General features: G+C 40.4%; 1 protein-coding gene across 1 annotated transcript; it reads left to right on the forward strand.

Annotated features, from left to right (window-relative positions):
- The first annotated feature begins 1,208 nt into the window (after nucleotides 1-1,208).
- Nucleotides 1,209-17,835, forward strand: LOC149300552 (fructose-1,6-bisphosphatase isozyme 2-like). Its single transcript, XM_089485134.1, has 7 exons — nucleotides 1,209-1,378; nucleotides 3,402-3,564; nucleotides 8,670-8,762; nucleotides 9,008-9,148; nucleotides 10,729-10,866; nucleotides 15,131-15,250; nucleotides 17,641-17,835. The coding sequence occupies exons 1-7, from the start codon at nucleotides 1,209-1,211 to the stop codon at nucleotides 17,833-17,835; spliced, it is 1,020 nt and encodes a 339-aa protein (XP_089341260.1).
- Nucleotides 17,836-18,172: the final 337 nt, after the last annotated feature.

The raw sequence follows: 18,172 nt of genomic DNA on the forward strand, positions 1-18,172 counted from the left end.
TTTTCTTTTGTGCAAGTGCTTTGAGCGACAATATATGGGCTTCAGGTCCAGTACAGAGAGTGTGTGTTTGTGTGTCCTTTATAGTCACTACGTTCCTCACAAGCCATGGTTACAGCAGACACAAAACATGCAGGATGAGACCAAACTTTCCTGCTTGACCATGATGCCTTTTGTGACGAGCGTCCGACTGAGCACATAAATCATATACATGGTGCCACACAAATTGTTAAAGTAAAAAATGCTGCCAGATGAATGAATGCATTGCCAATATGTAAATGTACACCCCCACTGCTTGTGTTTGTGCCTTAGTCATAAATATTGCAACTCCTGTTAGTACCATTTGGCAGTAATTGGAGATGGATCTTCGACCTTTATTCAAATGTCATAACGTCCTTGCTAAATATAAACCGGTGGCTTATTTAGCAAAAAAGGAATAGCATTTATTCAATTTTTTTTCTTGTATTTTTTATTTTGTCTGATGTGCTCTCTGAAATAGCAGTTCTTCCAAAAACCCAAACATTTATAATATACGGTATACCAGGGGCCTGCAATTCCTTGGTCTTCACTTGTTTGTACACATATGATGACTCGTATCATCAAAAAGCTTTTTTTTTTTTGCATTAATGAAAGTGCTAAATTTTTTTCTTGTGTTATCGATATAGAATGGCTAATAAGCGCTTAGGCTAGGCGCACTGCCCAAACACAACCTTTGGTTATTTATTAGGGATAAATGGTAAAAGTAAGCTCTAGATTGTAAGCTCATTTGAGTAGGGCCTTCCTCACCTGTTTCAGTAAGTTAAATTGTTATGTCCTGTCTATCCATTGTACCGCAATACAGAATATGATGGCACTATATAAAACAATAAATACTACAAATCGCCATACCAAATTATATCCTGATTGCTTTCTACCAGAGCTACTTGTTACACAAATCCCATGTGTATTATAATGTGGCAGAAAATGGAATCCCCTCTACTAGGAAGACATAGACAGCATTCCTACTCTACTGAGAAGCAAGTTCAGTGTGAGGGAATGTGGAATTTAGCCATGATATTTCAGTCTTCCAATCACATGGGCTGAGTGGCAATGCTATTAAGCATTCCGGCTACAGCTCATTCAGTGTTCTGGGGATAGCAGAAGGGGCTGCAAGATCACTCTGCAGTTTGAAAATCCTTTAAAGAACAAAAGGACTTCTTCTGAAAGCAAAAATGTCTGACAAAAGCCCCTTTGAAACAGACATGTTAACCCTTACCCGGTTTGTCATGGAAAAGGGAAGACAAGCAAAAGGTACTGGAGAGCTGACCCAGTTACTGAACTCCATGCTGACTGCCATAAAGGCCATCTCCTCTGCTGTCAGGAAAGCAGGCATTGCTCAAATGTAAGTTTTACGCTCCTATTTAAACTATCGGTTCTAACTTTGTCGTTTTTTTCCATGCAAGGAGGTACTTAAACCTTAGTTAGATAGTTCGAGCTGGTTAAACTTGAGTACCTTTTATATGTACTAACCAGCAGCTATTCATAAATGCATTAAGTGATAAGTAGCAGAATTAAACTGAATAGCCATCATGCAATATAAAAGGGGTACTCAGATTTAACGAAAATGGTGGGGTTAATTCACTCAAGTGAGTTTGCAATAGAGTTGCTGTTTCAACTCCTTGACTTCTCTATGTATTATGAAGGATCAAGCCTAATGAGCTTCACTTGCTGAAAGAGCTTGTCGGAGCTATATTAAGCATTGTGAGAGTGTCCTCCTAACATACCAGCTGTGTCCAATTCACAGGAGAATTTCACTTTATAATGCAATTGAATCTGGTGAGTTGAAACTACAATTATTCTGTAAGCTCGCCTAGAATATTTCCTCTTAGTAAATTTAGCCCATAGGTAGTGTTTGACGCACAAATGCTGGCCTTACTATATTCCTAGGAATCAGGTATGTGAACGGTAACAGAATCCTTCGTATTCCACACTAACTGAGCCTCTAGGAGGTGCTGTTTTATAATGATGCAAAGTGCAGATCACAAAAGTGGAAACGTAATTTGATGGCAGATAAGACCAATGCAGCCAACCTAGTCCTCCTGGTGTAAGGACCTCAATGAGACCTTGTTATTGTCTTAGATTCAGAATAGCTTTGTCTATCCCATCCATGCTCAATTTCAATCACTGTATTATCCTCTACCACTTCTGATGGGAGGATGTTCCCTCTATCTATAACCCTCTCGGCAAATTAAAAGTTTTACTTTATATCTAAACCTCCTGACCTTCTTCTGCCTTTGAAGTAAACTACCCTTCTGCACTTTGATTTAAATGTTTCTATAGCATCTCTCTTCTTTCCTCCAAGCTGTACATATTGACATCGCTTAGACTTTCCTGATAATTGTTATACTGTAAACCATTTATTACTTTTGAAGCCCCTCCGAACTCTCCAACATGTCAATACTCTTCTTGGGATGGGGTCTCCAGAACTGTACAAAATGCTCTACCTGAGGTCTGACCAAAGAACTGTACAGTGGAAGAACCACCTCTTACTTTCTGCTACCAATGCCTCTATCTATCAACCCAGCACCCTGCTTGCCTAACTCGTGTCTTATTGCATCGACTGCTTACCTTTTATTCCTCAATTTTCCCCCAATGCTATATTCTCCATCAATGACATATCTATCATATGCATTAAAGCATATATGATAACTGGTATGTTCCTTTAAGAAAAAAATATAAAATAAAAATGAAAAGATAAATTACAAAGAGTGGCCTTTTAGCTACATTTCTTGCAGACCTCATCATATGCTTGTAAAGTTAAGGTTATTGGTATCAACTGAAACACTTTCTCAAACATTTGGAAATCTTATTACAATATAATAAGAATATGATTTGCAATGTATATAGTCTAATTGAAAACTGTCAGAGATGCTACTAGTTACGTACTATTGTAGCATTTTCCGATGGACAGTTGTGCAGAGCTGTTGTGTTTGACTGTGACTGAACCAAACAAGTCTTGGCAAAACAATAAACCTATGAATGTAACAGCACACAATCATGCCTATCAAAACTAACCAATATATCTAAAGAGAGAGAAGAAAAAAAACCCACGCAAAAAATGTGTATAAAGCTGGAAATCATATAGCCAAGCACATTCTTATATATTGCTTGTGTCATACGTTTGTGCCGCCTCTATAAATCAATCCATTTGGTTCTGGTTACATACACATTTCCTGTTTTTATTTTGAAGGGGAATAAGTAAATATGTGAACTCTAGGTGTAAACTAACAATATTCAATAATCTGTATTGTCTGTGACATGCACTTTACACAATGATTTCTAAGATCTTCATGTTTATATGCATCATCCCTTAAGCTTACATGCCCATTGTTTTTTAATTTATTTATTTTTTCTGGCATTTCTAGGTTTGGTATTTCAGGAAGTGTAAACGTCACTGGAGATGAAGTAAAGAAACTGGACGTGTTATCAAATGACCTGGTCATTAACATGCTGACATCTTCTTATGGTACCTGTGCATTGGTTTCTGAGGAGAACAAAGAAGTCATTATTATACCCAAAGACAAAAGGGTTAGTTTGTACAATCCCCAATGTACCCATCTTTTATTTAATTATTCTTTAATACAACCTAACAACTATAAAATATCTTGTAATATAATGGTGTCGGATAAACGCTGGTCTACAAGCAATCATGTAAGTTGAGTTAACATGCACTACTGTGCATGTATAAAGATAATACTTAAAGGAGAACTGTCACTGTTAAGTTATAACAGTAACAGCCATGTCAATCAGTGTAATGGTTTTGGAGATAGCTTAACCCGTTAAGAAAGATGTTTTTTTGAGGTTTGCAGGCATTTGTTTATGAACACCTCCCTTAAGGTCTCGCCACAGCATTTCAAACGGGTTGAGGTCTGGACTTTGACTGGGCCATTGCAACACCTTGATTATTTTCTTTTTCAGTCACTCTGTTGTAGATTTCCTGTTGTGCTTGAGATCAATGTCATGTTTCATGACCAGATTTCGGCCAAGCTTTAGCTGTTGGACAGATGGCCTCACATTTGACTCTAGACTACTAGAGGAGCTCATGGTCAACTCAATGACTGCAAGGTTTCTTGGTCCCGTGGATACAAATCATGCCAAAATCATCACCCCTCCACCAAACATGGTGCTTTGCATTATGAACAAACATCTCCACTTTGGTCTCATCTGTCCAAAGGACACTGTTCCAGAAGTCTTTTGGTTTGTTCATATGTAACTTTGCAAACCTTATCCATGCTGCCATGCTTTCTCCTTATAGCCCTTCCCAACAAACTATACGTGTTCTGTACAATTTCATTGTAGCATTGTAGTTTTGCAATTTCTCTGCACTGTCTGCCCATAGGGTGAATTTTCTGGGCTGTCAATTCCTGGGAAGATTGGCAAATGTCTTTGAATAATCTTTCTCACTGTAGAATGATGTACTTTAAATTGTTTAGAAATGTCCTTACAACCCTTCCCAGATTGAGGGCGTGGCTCATACAGTTGTCTTTAATTTTGTTGAATAAATCGTAACATGGCCTAATATTTCATGTGTTGTTCACTTGAGGTTGTATTTACCTAATGTATTAGACCTGCTAAGGAACAGATGATTGTTATGTCCTGAGATGTAAAACCATAGAATTCATAGAGGGTGTAATTTCCTTTTTACACAACTGTATACACTGTGACAATATGATGGTCACAAACATGTTCTGATCAATTTAAATTACCGTATTTGCTCAATTATAAGACGACCCCCCAAATCTGAATATTAATTTAGGAAAAAAAGAAAGCCTGAATATAAGACTACCCTATAGGAAAAAAGTTTTACCAGTAAATGTTAATTCATCTAAACTATTCTTTTTTTAATAAAAGCTATGATTGAGAAAAATATTTTGGTTTTATTTCCTTCTATTTTCCAACCTGCCCCCCAGTTATGCACATCTGCCCCAGAAATGCCTTATACCCCCTATATGCCACTGTGCCCCATGATATGCCTTTTAACCCTATATGCCACTGTGCCCCATGATATGCCTTTTGACCCCCTATGTGCCACTCTGCCTCCAGAAATGCCTTATACCCCTATATGCCACTCTGGCATTTAGAGGGTTAAAAGGCATATCATGGGGAAGAGTGGCATATAGGGAGGTTCAGGCCCGGACTGGCCATCGGGCACACCGGGCGTTTGCCCGGTGGGCCGGGCCACGGCAGGGCCGCATTGACTTAGGGGCTGATGGAGCTGCAGCTCCAGGCCCCTATCCTACCTACGGCCGCATTAACGCAGGGCATAAGGGGCACCTGCCCCTTAAGCCCGCCGCAACTGCGACCGGGTCCGCCACTCTAAGGGGCCGGGAAGTCCCCACCAAGGCCGGCCTTACGGGTCTGCGGCCGCACAGGGTTTAAATTAAAACATCGGGGTTTTTTTTAACTTTATTTAACATCCTCCATGTTAAATAAAGTTTTTTTTTAACTTTATTTAACATGGAGGATGTTAAATAAAGTTGAGAAAAAACCCCGATGTTTTAATTTAAACCCTGTGCGGCCGCAAACCCCTAAGGCCGGCCCTGGTGGGGGCTTCCCGGCCCCTTAGAGCAGGACCGGCCTTTGGGGTGTGCGACCGCACAGGGCGTCACACTCTAGGGGGCGGTCCGCACCGGGTGCCGCTCATCAGCGGGTGCCAACTTGCGGCACCCGGCACCCCTCCAGAGACGGACAGTAATGTCCGCCGCTGGAGGAGCAGGCTCGCAAGGGAGCGGTATCGGAGGTCTTTAACAGACCTCCGGTTCCCTTGAGTGATTTTAAGCCGGGTTCAACCCGGCTTAAAATCACTCAAGGGAGCCGGAGGTCTGCTAAAGACCTCCGATACCGCTCCCTTGTGATCCGCGCGGCAACAGCAGCTGTGCGCCGGGGTTTGTTGTTAGATCCCGGCGCACAACACTGAAGCCGCGCCCACCGCTGTCCGTGCCCTCTGAACCGGAAGAAGACAGAGAAGACAGAAGAACTGAAGAAGAGGAGCGAAGAGGAGGAAAAGGAGCTGTAAGGAGAAAAGAGGAAAGGTAGGAAAATATTCAGTGAGAGTGGATTAGTATATATGTGTGGATTGGTATATATGTGTGGATTGGTATATACGTGTGGATTGGTATATACGTGTGGATTGGTATATACGTGTGGATTGGTATATACGTGTGGATTGGTGTATGTGTGGATTGGTATATAGGTGTGGATTGGTATATAGGTGTGGATTGGTATATAGGTGTGGATTGGTATATATGTGTGGATTGGTAAGTGTGTGAGAGTGATGGGTGTTATGCTGTACCATTTCCAATGTCTTTTTCATGATCTAATTATGCTCTAAAAGTACATCATAACTCCCATCACTCTATACTGTTCCATACAGTGGCAGAGCTGGGAGGCAGAGGCCTTGCACCCTCACCGCAGGACTCCTGAAAGGTAAGTGAACTTCAAAGAGGGAGAGGGTAGATAGTTAGGAGGGGGTAGATAGGGAGAAGGGCGTGAGACGGGGGAAAGGGGGTAGATAGGGGGAAAGGGGGTAGATAGGGGAGAAGGGAGTGAGAAGGGGTAGATGGGGCAGAAGGGAGTGAGAAGGGGTAGATAGGGCAATCATACTCCTATCATGCCAAGTCTGCGAGTACATCCTGGAATCTGGGTATGCCTGGGCATGATAGGAATGTGATTGCTGTTAACAATCATATATATATATATATATATATATATATATATATACATATAATATTGTTTTTTAATTGTTTTGTCCTATTTTGGTGTGTTACTTACTTTAAATAAAAGGTTTTTTTTTTATGGTGTGGGGAGGTCATATTCGGTTTCGGACAGGTAAATGCTGCATTTTCGGTTTCAGTCCAGAATTCGTTTCAGTGCATCCCTACTACTAAGCCAGACAATGAAGTGGTAGGCCTACACCACAACAATGTTTGGCGTAGTATATAGTGATTGGGGTTATGCTGCACTATTGTCAATGTCTGGCTCAATGTATAGTGATAGGGATTACGCTGTACCACTGTCAATGTGTGCCTCAGTATATAGTGATAGGTGTTATGCTGTACCACCGTCATTGTCTGCCTCAGTATATAGTGGTAGGTGTTATGCTGTACCACCGTCAATTTCTGCCTCAGTATATAGTGATAAGTATTATGCTGTACCACCGTCAATGTCTGCCTCAGTATATAATAACAGTGAGAAGAGGCAGAGGTGGTAGATAGTGATACAGGGGGATAGATAGTGAGAAAGGGGAGTTTTGTTACAAGTTTTTATTCCTTTCTTTTTTTCGGATGGGGGGGCACCAGAGGAGTAGTCCGCACAGGGCGCCAGAACACCTAAGGCCGGCTCTGCCTTAGAGTGGCGGACCCGGTTGCAGTTGCGGCGGGCTTAAGGGGCTCTGCCTTAATGCGGCCATATAGGCCCAGTCAGTCCGGTCCTGACTGGGCCTATTTTAAGGTAGGAGCCTGGAGCTGCAGCTCCATCAGCCCCTAAGTCAATCCTGCCCTGCCACAGGCGCGGTCGCAGTTGCTGCTTGCTCTGGCAACAAGGTAAATAGGGTGAGGGAAGGGGCTGCAGTGAGAAGGGGCAGAGGGGGGTTAGGTAGTGAGAAAGGGGGAGAGGGGATAGATAGAGGCGGTACATATTGAGAAGTGGGGAAGGGGGTTACATAGTGAAAAGGGGGAACATAGTGAGAAGGGGCAGATAAGATGATGAGAGGGGGTAGTGTGAATGCGTATGAGAATGAATGAATAAATGTGTGGATGAATTGTGTGAATGCGTATGACAATTAATGAATTCATGTGTGGATGAATTGCTTGAATGATTTGTGAGACTGCATTAATGAATGTGTTAATGATTTGTGTGAATGATTAAATGCAAAGATGGTACATGAAGGGTGGGCTTTAACAATAAATAAATAAATATGGGCTGCTCAGGCTTAAATGCCCGGGCCTATTTTTTGTCCTAGTCCGGGCCTGGGGAGGTTTAAGGCATTCAGGGGGCAGAGTGGCGTATAGAGGGTTAAAAAGGCATTTCTGGAGGCAGAGTGGCATTAAGGGGGTTAAAATGCATTTCACAGAGCACTCTGCCTCCAGAAATGCCTTATGCCCCCCATTTAACACTCCCCCGCCCCCCCCCCCCCAAACTTACCGGTGCTTCTGACTTCCCTGTCATGCAGCCCGGTTAGCGTGTAGATGTCTATGCTGCAGCCGGAAGGCGGTGTGGCTAGCGGCGGGGGTTGTCCGCGTCCATCACGCAGACCTTCCCCGGCTGTCAGAGATCAGAGTTCCCCGTGCCGGTGCGGGGAACTCTGATCTCTGACAGTGGCAGCTGCGGGGGATCAGGATCTTAGTCGTCTCATAGTCAGACCTATTTGAGGTCTGATTATAAGACGAGGTTTTTTCCCCAGAGCAAATGCTCTGAAAAATACCTCTCGTCTTATAATCGAGCAAATACGGTATATAATGTGGTCTGGAATAATTAAACGATGCTACTCTTATGCCTCCCCTGATCAGCAAACAGGGGGGGGGCAATCAGTAAACCACTAATAGAGCAAGAAAGTACTTCTGATTTGAAAAATAAATATGAGTGTGCTTGTTGTTCCTCACAGGACTAATATGAATGTTTAATGCTTCTTGCAGGGAAAATATGTTGTCTGTTTTGACCCCCTTGATGGCTCCTCGAATATAGACTGTTTGGCACCAATTGGAACAATATTTGCCATCTACAAGAAGGTAAAACATCGTGTTTTAATTGTTTTACTTTGGTGACCATTTAAAATGTTTTGTAATAATAATGATATTTTGAAAGCTACAGTAGAATAGTGTTTACATTTTTTCATCTTTTTGTTTTATCTTTTTTCCAAACATGTAGTGGTATTAAGAAGCATGACTGTATCTAAACGGAAGGTCTGGCTATTCAATTAAATCATACTACTATTCTTCAATAATATGTTTTGTGTTTTTTAACCTTCCTCTAGACAACAGATACTGAGCCCTGTGAAAAAGATGCCTTGCAATCAGGACGCAACATTGTCGCAGCAGGCTATGCTCTTTATGGAAGTGCCACGCTTGTAGCGCTCTCTACTGGTCAAGGCGTAGACTGCTTCATGTTGGATCCTGTAAGTTCAGAATAAAGCTGTTTAAGAAATGAGACATACTTCTATAAATGTAACATAATGACTATTTAACTGCAGCAGATTCCATAGAGCTGTTATAACAGGGGAAAGTGAAAATATTAAACAGACATTTTAAAATGACAATAACATTAACAGATGTTAAAGCATATTGGTACAGAAGTAGAAGACGACTCTGCTCTTGCTAGCTTACAATCTAGTCATCTAACCTTAATCAGCCTCCAGCTATATTTCAAACAATATTCTAATATAAAGTGGATTACAATCAGAGTAGTTCTGGCGCCCTGTGCAGACTACTCCTCTGGCGCCCCCTGCCCCTTCTCACTATCTACTCCTTCTCCCTACTTTTCATTATCCTCACTTACCGTGTTGCCAGAGTCCTGCGGTGGGAGCGGGAGGCATCCGTCTTCCCGCTCTGCCGCAGTGCGGGCATTTCATGTTGAGCGCCGGAATATGATGTCATATTCCGGCGCTCAACATGAAATGCCGGCACCGCAACTGAGTGAGGGGCGCAAGCGGTTGCTGAAAACTTCACGAGTAACCGCTCGTCGCCCCTGCCCGGAAAAAGTCTGCTGGCTTCTTTAAGCCCAAATATATTAAGCTATATAATTGGTGGATTTTATGTTTTAAAATAATTTTGTTAAACCGGGAGAGTTCCAGTACAATTTTTCTACTGTTTTTTATTTATTTTCTTCTATGAAATTAATAAAAGGAATGGAATACTTTAGTTATGAAGAAAGGTTGATTGGTTTAAATCTGTTTAGTTTAGAAAAACGGCGCCTCAGAGGGGATATGATAACACTATATAAATATATTCGGGGCCAATACAAACCATTGTGTGGAAATCTGTTCATAAACAGGACTATGCATAGGACACGTGGTCACGCATTTAGACTGGAAGAAAGGAGATTTAGTCTAAGGCAGAGGAAAGGGTTTTTTACAGCAAGGGCAATGAAGATGTGGAATTCTCTGCCTGCAGAGGTAGTTCTATCAGAGTCTGTACAGGCGTTTAAACAACAATTGGATGTATACTTGCAAAAACATAATATTCAGGGATATAATTTTTAAATTATGGGGAAACCGCTTCTTGATCCAAGGAGAGATCTGACTGCTATTCTGGGGTGAAGAAGGAATTTTATTCCCCTAGTTTGTGCAAACTTGGAAAGAGCCACAACTGGGTTTTTTGGTTTTTTTTTTTTTTGCCTTCTTTTGGATCAACAGCAAGAAACGGATATGGGAAAGGCTGAACTTGATGGACACTTTTTTTTTTTTTGTTTGTTTTTCTTCAGCCTATGTAACTTTGTATTAGGAATTTACCATTGAGGATTAGTCTTTATTCAATATCTAAATGCACATTTAGAATCTATGGTGTTTAGGATTAACTGTTTAGCACCAGTAGGTGCCGTCTATTGCTGCTTGAGCACAGGTGATTAAAAATTGTTGACAAAGACAAATTTGTTTGAATTATGTTTGATCTCGTAAGTCAAAACAATTAACCATTCATGCAGATTTTCAAAATGGTACATATACATATACATGACTTGAATTATTTTTTAATTTTAAAGGCCCTGGGAGAATTCATTTTAGTAGAGCGAAATCTTAAAATCAAAAAGAAGGGGAAGATTTACAGTCTGAATGAAGGTTATGCCAAATACTTTGATGGAGCAGTAACGGAGTACCTGAACAACAAGAAGTTTCCTCAGGTTTGTATATATATTTATTGTGCACCAGGATTTAATGAGCTGGAATAAAAGTATATATGCAGAATGTATAGTTGAAATTAAAAGCTATTACATAAGATGAAGTACTAACTAGTATTACTGCTACTGCTATCAGCAGATTAAAATTTACTGCATGAAAAAAAGGGAGCCGTTGGGGGCCGGAGAACATGGCAAAATTGACCTTTAATGCAAACTGAAAATGTATTTGCTGCAGTAATAATAGACAAAAAAATGTGTGTGTATAATATATATATTTATTTCAGGGACTTTCCTCCCCAGGTCTGTATGTGGCACCCCCAATTTAAAATGTACAGATACCCACAAAAAAAAATATTTGCAAGAATATTGATTTCACAAACTTATATGTCTGTGGAAAACTGGAAAAAAAACTAGAAATCTGGAAAAAATTTGAGAATCTGTCCCCCATTCAGGCTACGGAGCTGCTTCTCTCTAGTTTCCGCTGTCTCGCTACAGTTACCCCTTTGCTGTAATCCGTTCCTGGATTTCCCTGTGCTCTGCCGTTTACTTCTGATACTTTTTCAGTCCTGCTCTTAGCTTCAGCTCCTGTTTCCTTTATAAGGTGTGCCCCACCCGTTTTTGTTACGTTTGTCTCAGTCAGCAGTCTAAAGGCATGTCTTTCTCTGTTCTGTGTTTAGATTTAATGTTTAATTTCAGCTTATTAGTAATTCAGTAGGCAGGGCTCAGTGCTAGGACCCACCACATATTGTAGTAGTTCAGCATAGTGGTGGGCTAAGCATACTTTGGCCATAAGATGTGACAATCTCCAATTGTTATCATATAGTCCTAGGCTAGTCCTGTATTCATGTGTGTCTGTCTTTTATGTACCTTTCCCCTCTTTTCCTCTGAATCATCTGAGAATCTCGGTTCCTCTCTTCTCTCCCCATGTCCCAGTTAAAATGTCCTATCCTTGTCTAAAGGAAATCTAAAGAAGCATCGGAGGATCTCGGCTCCTCACTCCATCCCCTGTGTTCCTTGCCTTGTTCCCTGTCCTTTGCTGTGCGCTGTACCATGTATGTATTGTCTGGCTATGTTTCTTGCTCGGTCTCCCTGTCTTGATATGATTCTGCTTAGCTTACCTACTCCCAGCCTGCAGCATACTGCTAATTTCTCTGTAGAGCTATGTCTCATGCCTGCTCCAGGGTGTCTGTAGGATATCACCAAGTTTTTTTGTTTTGAACTGGACAACATCTGCTGCTATGACAGGGCCCTGGTATGTGGCAGCACAACCCTAGGTGCTCATCACCCGGGAGAGTGCAGTCGCCCTGCACCAGGCCCTGTCCAACCCCGCTACTACGCAATAACTCCTGAACACCATCTTTGGGCACTCTGGGTCATTACAGTCATCTGTATGGAGCCAGTCCCGTGACAATGTATAGTTCAAATCTCTCCATTTTTTTTTTTAAATGCATAAAATTTAGTAAAATACAAAGAAGTAAAATGCAAACAGGATGCCTGCATCTGTTATGGATAGAAAAACCATGGCCTGGTTACAAATAATTGCCAACTTTAAATACATAACTGCTTGGGGCAAAAGTGCCACTTACAAGCTGTTTGAGTAAAAAGGGGGTACTGTGGGATATGTTGCTTGGTGAAGTTGGGGGGGCACCGAGGCTATTTTCACACTGGGGCCTTGCAATTTCTAGTTATGCCCCTGCATGACCAGACCAGTTTTAGCTCCAGCTTCACCCTGTTTGGTAGAGAATTTCCTCAGGTCTACAAACACACAATGCCTATAAAGATTTTTTGGATGTTATGGTGTTTGGACAAAGTATGTCTTTTTTTACTATCACCCATGTATTTCATGGTTATAGGGAATAAATACCGTATTTGCTCGATTATAAGACGACCCTGATTATAAGACGACCCCCACCCAAAATCTGAATATTAACTTAGGAAAAAAAGAAAAAGCCTGAATATAAGACGACCCTAAAGGAAAAAAGTTTTACCAGTAAATGTTAATTCATGTAAACCATTTTTTTAAATAAAAGCTATGATTGAGAAAAATATTTTTGTTTTATTTCCTTGTCTTTTCCAACCTGCCCCCCAGTTACGCACATCTGCCCCCAGGCTTGCCACACCAATATGGCACTGTGGCCCATGATATGCCTTTTAACCCTCTATATGCCACTGTGGTGCGGGGAACTCTGATCTCTGACAGCTGGGGAAGGTATGCGCGACGGACGCAGACAACCCCCGCTGCTAGTCACACCTCCTTCCGGCTGCAGCGGACGTTGTCAACGCGGATCGCGTAGACGTCAACCCGCTGCCCCGGCAATACAGCAGGAAGCACCGGTAAGTGTGTGTGTGTGGGGGGGGAGACAGGAGGATCCAGGTCCCCTGCAGCGGTGCGGGGGATCTGGATCTTAGTCTCATAATCAGACCTCTATTTGAGGTCTGATTAGAAGACGACCCCGATTAGAAGACGAGGGGTATTTTTCAGAGCATTTGCTCTGAAAAAAACCTCGTCTTATAATCGAGCAAATACGGTATTTAACACACAAAATTCAATGCAACTTTAAGACCAGTAGATGGCAGACAGAGCTATTGTCTTCTATGTATAGAACAGTGAACATTACCAATGAAGTTTACTGTATTGTTATTGGACATTTTTCATTTTCTTGTATAAATCAGCTAAATGTAGATTTTGAATAATTTTCAAATTTTTGGATTTTGGAAGAGACAAACTTTCCCCTTTTCATAATAATCAAGCTTGATTTAATTTAATCATTTGTTCAATACCGAACAGTCATTGATGCCAAGTGCCATTGGAAGTAGGCTATGAGGGTTATGTATCTTGTGCATCTTTTAAAAAGTGGTCTTGCCATCAATGTAGTGGGCTAATCAGCGGGAAGAGTGTTTGCTGTGGTAATAAGATGCATTGCATTTATCTGTGCTAAATAGGTTTCTGGATATTTTTGAAAAGTAATCCTCACTGTGTTTGAAGATGATTCCAGGCTGCCAAAAGATGAAGTAAAAGCAAATTACGCATAAGGTCACATAATTTGACTGCTCCTCGCTTACATTGGGCTGCAATGTTTTACAGAAGCCAAGCATGAGTATAAATGACCATGTCTATTGCTGAGTCAGATAGGAAATCCTGGGACCGTTGCCAGCGGGTTCTATGTTTCATGTTGCACAAACTGAAGCTTACAGTAATGTGTAAATATTCCATTTAGGAATCAAAACCAAAAGAGGCTTTACATCAAGGGGCATCATGCCTATACGTTTTCATCTAAAACAATAAACATTCTACAAATTTAAAGACAGTCAGCCTTAGAATGTTATTGACAAGTCTGGAGTTTATTAACTCCTTTATTAAAGGAAGACGTGTCAGAAGAGTTGTGTTTTAAAATCTCTTACTCAAGTATTCAATATGAAGGGCCAACACTAGCATCTGAGCTGTCCCTATATAATGCGTTATGTGTTGGGAGACTTTGAATAAATGTTGCTAATTTAACTATGCATTATACAGGGCGAGCAAAAGTCTTCCTGCAGCAAGAGCATCTCACTGTGGTTGGCCTTTCATAATGTCTATATGGTGAAGGAGGTGCAAGTCTCTTGCAAGCTCTGTCATCTTTTGCTTTAGTGGGTAAACCCAACTGATAAAGAAAGCTACAGATTTTTGGTGTGTTTTATTTTTCTTTTTTTTTAAGAATAAGACAGAAAACATTCACCCATACATGTGTGGAAATATTCATACTATGCTGTAGAGTGAATATTTGGTCTAGAAAGCCTTTGAGTGACACATGTATGTAACATCAAATCGTTCAACCAAAAAAGTTGAGACCCTGAAGCTCCACTTGGAACATACCTAGACAGGCCAGTTGGCAGTGCACCCACATCCTGCATCTAAGGTACATCAGCAGTACTGGTTTCCTGAAATGATACTCCTAAAGTGTGTATCTCTTATTAAAAAAAAAAAATCTTGACATGACATTGTAATAATGATGACTACAGGGTTTATAATGTGTCAATTCTTATATTTTGAGCCACAATGTGGTATTAAATGGAGTTTCCAATTATCTAGTAAGCATTTACACCAGAACAAGCATAATAAGGTGGTGCAGGATTTACTACAGTATAAGTGACTCTGGATTTGGTTATTAATAATCCAATCACTTAAGGCTACAACTATGTGACAATACCATGCTTTGAATACGTTTGGAATAAGGAACATCTATTTTCTTTCTTCTTTTGTAAATTTGTTTCTCCATATTTGTTTCAGGGTGGTAGTTCCCCGTACAGCTCAAGATATGTGGGCTCCATGGTAGCTGATGTCCACCGAACTTTGTTATATGGTGGAATCTTCCTGTATCCAGCCAATGAGAAGAGCCCCAAAGGAAAGGTAACAATCTCTATATACCACTTCTTTACCAGATCATATCTGGGTTCACATTAACTCAGGCTGGATTTATCCTCTGTGTTCTAATAATGTCTGTTTTGTCATATCTATTTCATCTAACAAGGAACTGGAGATCACTTGTACCCAGCATGTACCCCAAAGTCTGTGTACATTAATAACCCTGTATATCCCTTTTACATGGAAGGATAAGAGAGATATCCATGTCTTTCAATCCAGACACTTGTATGCTGGTAACATTAATAAGTTACAATGGTAGGATACAAGTATCTGTGAGAAGTCCCTGGTGCTTACGCGGCACTACAAAGCCAGGCACTGCCTAACCGTTCAGTGTTTATATGTTAACATTTTAACCAGGTTCGGACTGAGGATGACTAATTGGCCCTTGCGCTTTAAGGCCAGTAGCCGCACGTTTCTTTTTTATATTCCCATATGCAATGTATATGCCCCGTCCCCATGATGTGCCTAGATCTGGCATCACACATACCTTCTCAATTCCATTCCATTAGAATATGATGAAGAAGGGAAAGTGCACTATTTAGAAAAGAGAGATTATTTATCAACAATATAATGCTAGAATCTTCATATAAATTGGTATCAAAATGTGTATGACTGATTCAGATTAACAGAAAAGCAGAAGTTAAAAAATAAAAGAACAAATTCTATCGATTAGTGATGGAATTTGAAGCACCGTTTTGCTTGTTGTAAATCTCAAAATACAAACATTGTTTAGTTACTATGCTTGAGAATTTGATCTTAGATCGTCATTGAATTGCAAACCACGCATCATTCGCTTCAGTTTTTATACCAATTATAGTTTAGATTGGTTGTTAAATCTTGACACTATGTATTAAGAGAGAAAATATAATACCCACTTAACTTGATTATATATTTATTTTTTGAGCATTTGTGTCAGAGAATGATAATGAGTCAGGCTTGTTGCTTTTGCCTATTTGGTAAATACAATAACATTTATTAGATTCGGGATCGGTTTTAAAGGAAAAGAAGAAAATTATTATGTCTATTTTGTAATCTAAAAAATTCACATTTACAAATACAGGATGTAAATTCCTTCTTTTCCTGAATCTAATAAATTCTGTTGTGATGTCCCAATCTATTTTAGCTAAATCCACACTATATTAACATTTGTTGGAGGGCAGGTCGGTATAATGTTTTCTTACAGAGAACATGCTGTTTGGCAGAAACAAAAAATTGGATATGATATGCTATCCTTGTCCTCATTTTTACTATGTGGCATACACTGCTTTGAGTACTTGGGTTCACTAGATCTTACAGATGTTGAATCTGTAGAAACAAAATAACTCCCAAAAGTATGTGGGTTTTTTTTTTTGTTTTTTTTTAATGCAAAAATGTCAAATGAGACATTTTGCTTGAAATAAAAAATGTGCCTTTCCCTTCTAAAGCTTCTTTATTCTGAACTCCATTGCGATCAATTCCAAACTGGGACTGACTAAGCAGCCCTTTGTGTGCCAAATGATCACCCCGGGCTTGGTTGCAATATTACAATGTATTTGTTTTGATTTGTGAACTGTAATGTGAGCGCGATCTACGGCACACCTTAAAATATGTTTATTCACCTAGAGGCCATCGTAAGATAAGTACACAACAGCTCCCTTGACTAAAGGTGCTGTTCCACCTGCTTGCTTAATAGAAACTGTTTTAAAAACTGGATGGGTCCACGTGACACATTGGCACACTGACCTGCTAATGGGGTACCAAGCTTAAAAAGGCAGACCCAAGCTGCTCTACAGATAGAAAACCATGTATGTTGTATGAATTTGGTTGAGTTGGTGCAGCAGCAGTACAGAAGTGGGCCACACTATTTCATTTTTAAAGATGACTTAACAGTGTTCGCTAAATTGGGACTTCTCATTCTAGAGTGCTTGTAAGCTTGAATGTTTTGACCAGCGTGCTCACAGTGAATGAGAAATAGTTCTCTAACGGTATAAAAATGCTTTGCAATCACCCAGGCTTGTAAAACCCCTGAACACACAGATAAGCGTGTTCTACACTCACTGATGCCAAACATCACCCGAGTCTGACTCTCAAACAGGACTTTGTACCTTGTTCAACAAAATGCTTTTAAAGCACTGGATTGTATTTCAGGCTTTGCCACGTGACGGCTTTTTAAAAGATAACCCTTTCCTTTACTTTACCATTATTATACATTTACCTTGGGTCTAGGATTTGTGCCAATAGTTTGCAATTTAATTTTTTAATTGAAATTAACTAAGTTTGCTGGTAAATTTATATGAGTCCGTATAATAAAGCATGTCAAGGGAATAACTAAAGGGAAATGTAAATCTTATAAGTTTAAACTAATGTTTTCCCTTCTTGCTCTGTGTCTTTTTTAGCTGCGGCTGCTGTATGAATGTAATCCTATGGCTTTTATTATCGAGCAGGCCGGAGGAATGGCAACCACTGGAACACAGCCAGTGCTAGACGTGCAGCCTGAGTCCATTCATCAAAGGGTACCGCTGGTCCTTGGATCTTCTGAAGATGTAGAGGAGTATTTGGCGTGTGTTAAGAAACACCAAAAAAGCACCTAAATGCTCATAATGTATCAGTTTGTGTGTATGTGACTGTACGTACATCTTGATTTTAGTGTCTGCCTATTAATACCTGAAGCAAACCTTAAACATGCAGTCATGTAATTAATTGATCAATCCCGCTCATGCAATTACAGATGAACGATTGCCCGATAGCTTTTTATGGCAAATATAAACCTCCTGATTTCTCAGGCTTATAGCACATGTCCTAACAATGGGGTAGTTTCGGTATTTGGCCAGCTTTATTGTACTTTACACCCATTGTCCTGGAGTATCATGAAATGGCTACCATTGCATCAATGGCTAATAAATAAAAATGGCGTATAATTTTGTCTGA

Source organism: Sceloporus occidentalis, unplaced genomic scaffold (assembly GCF_023333645.1).
Source record: "Sceloporus occidentalis isolate IW3139 unplaced genomic scaffold, rSceOcc1.0.p SCAF_24, whole genome shotgun sequence".
Taxonomy (NCBI): domain Eukaryota; kingdom Metazoa; phylum Chordata; class Lepidosauria; order Squamata; family Phrynosomatidae; genus Sceloporus; species Sceloporus occidentalis.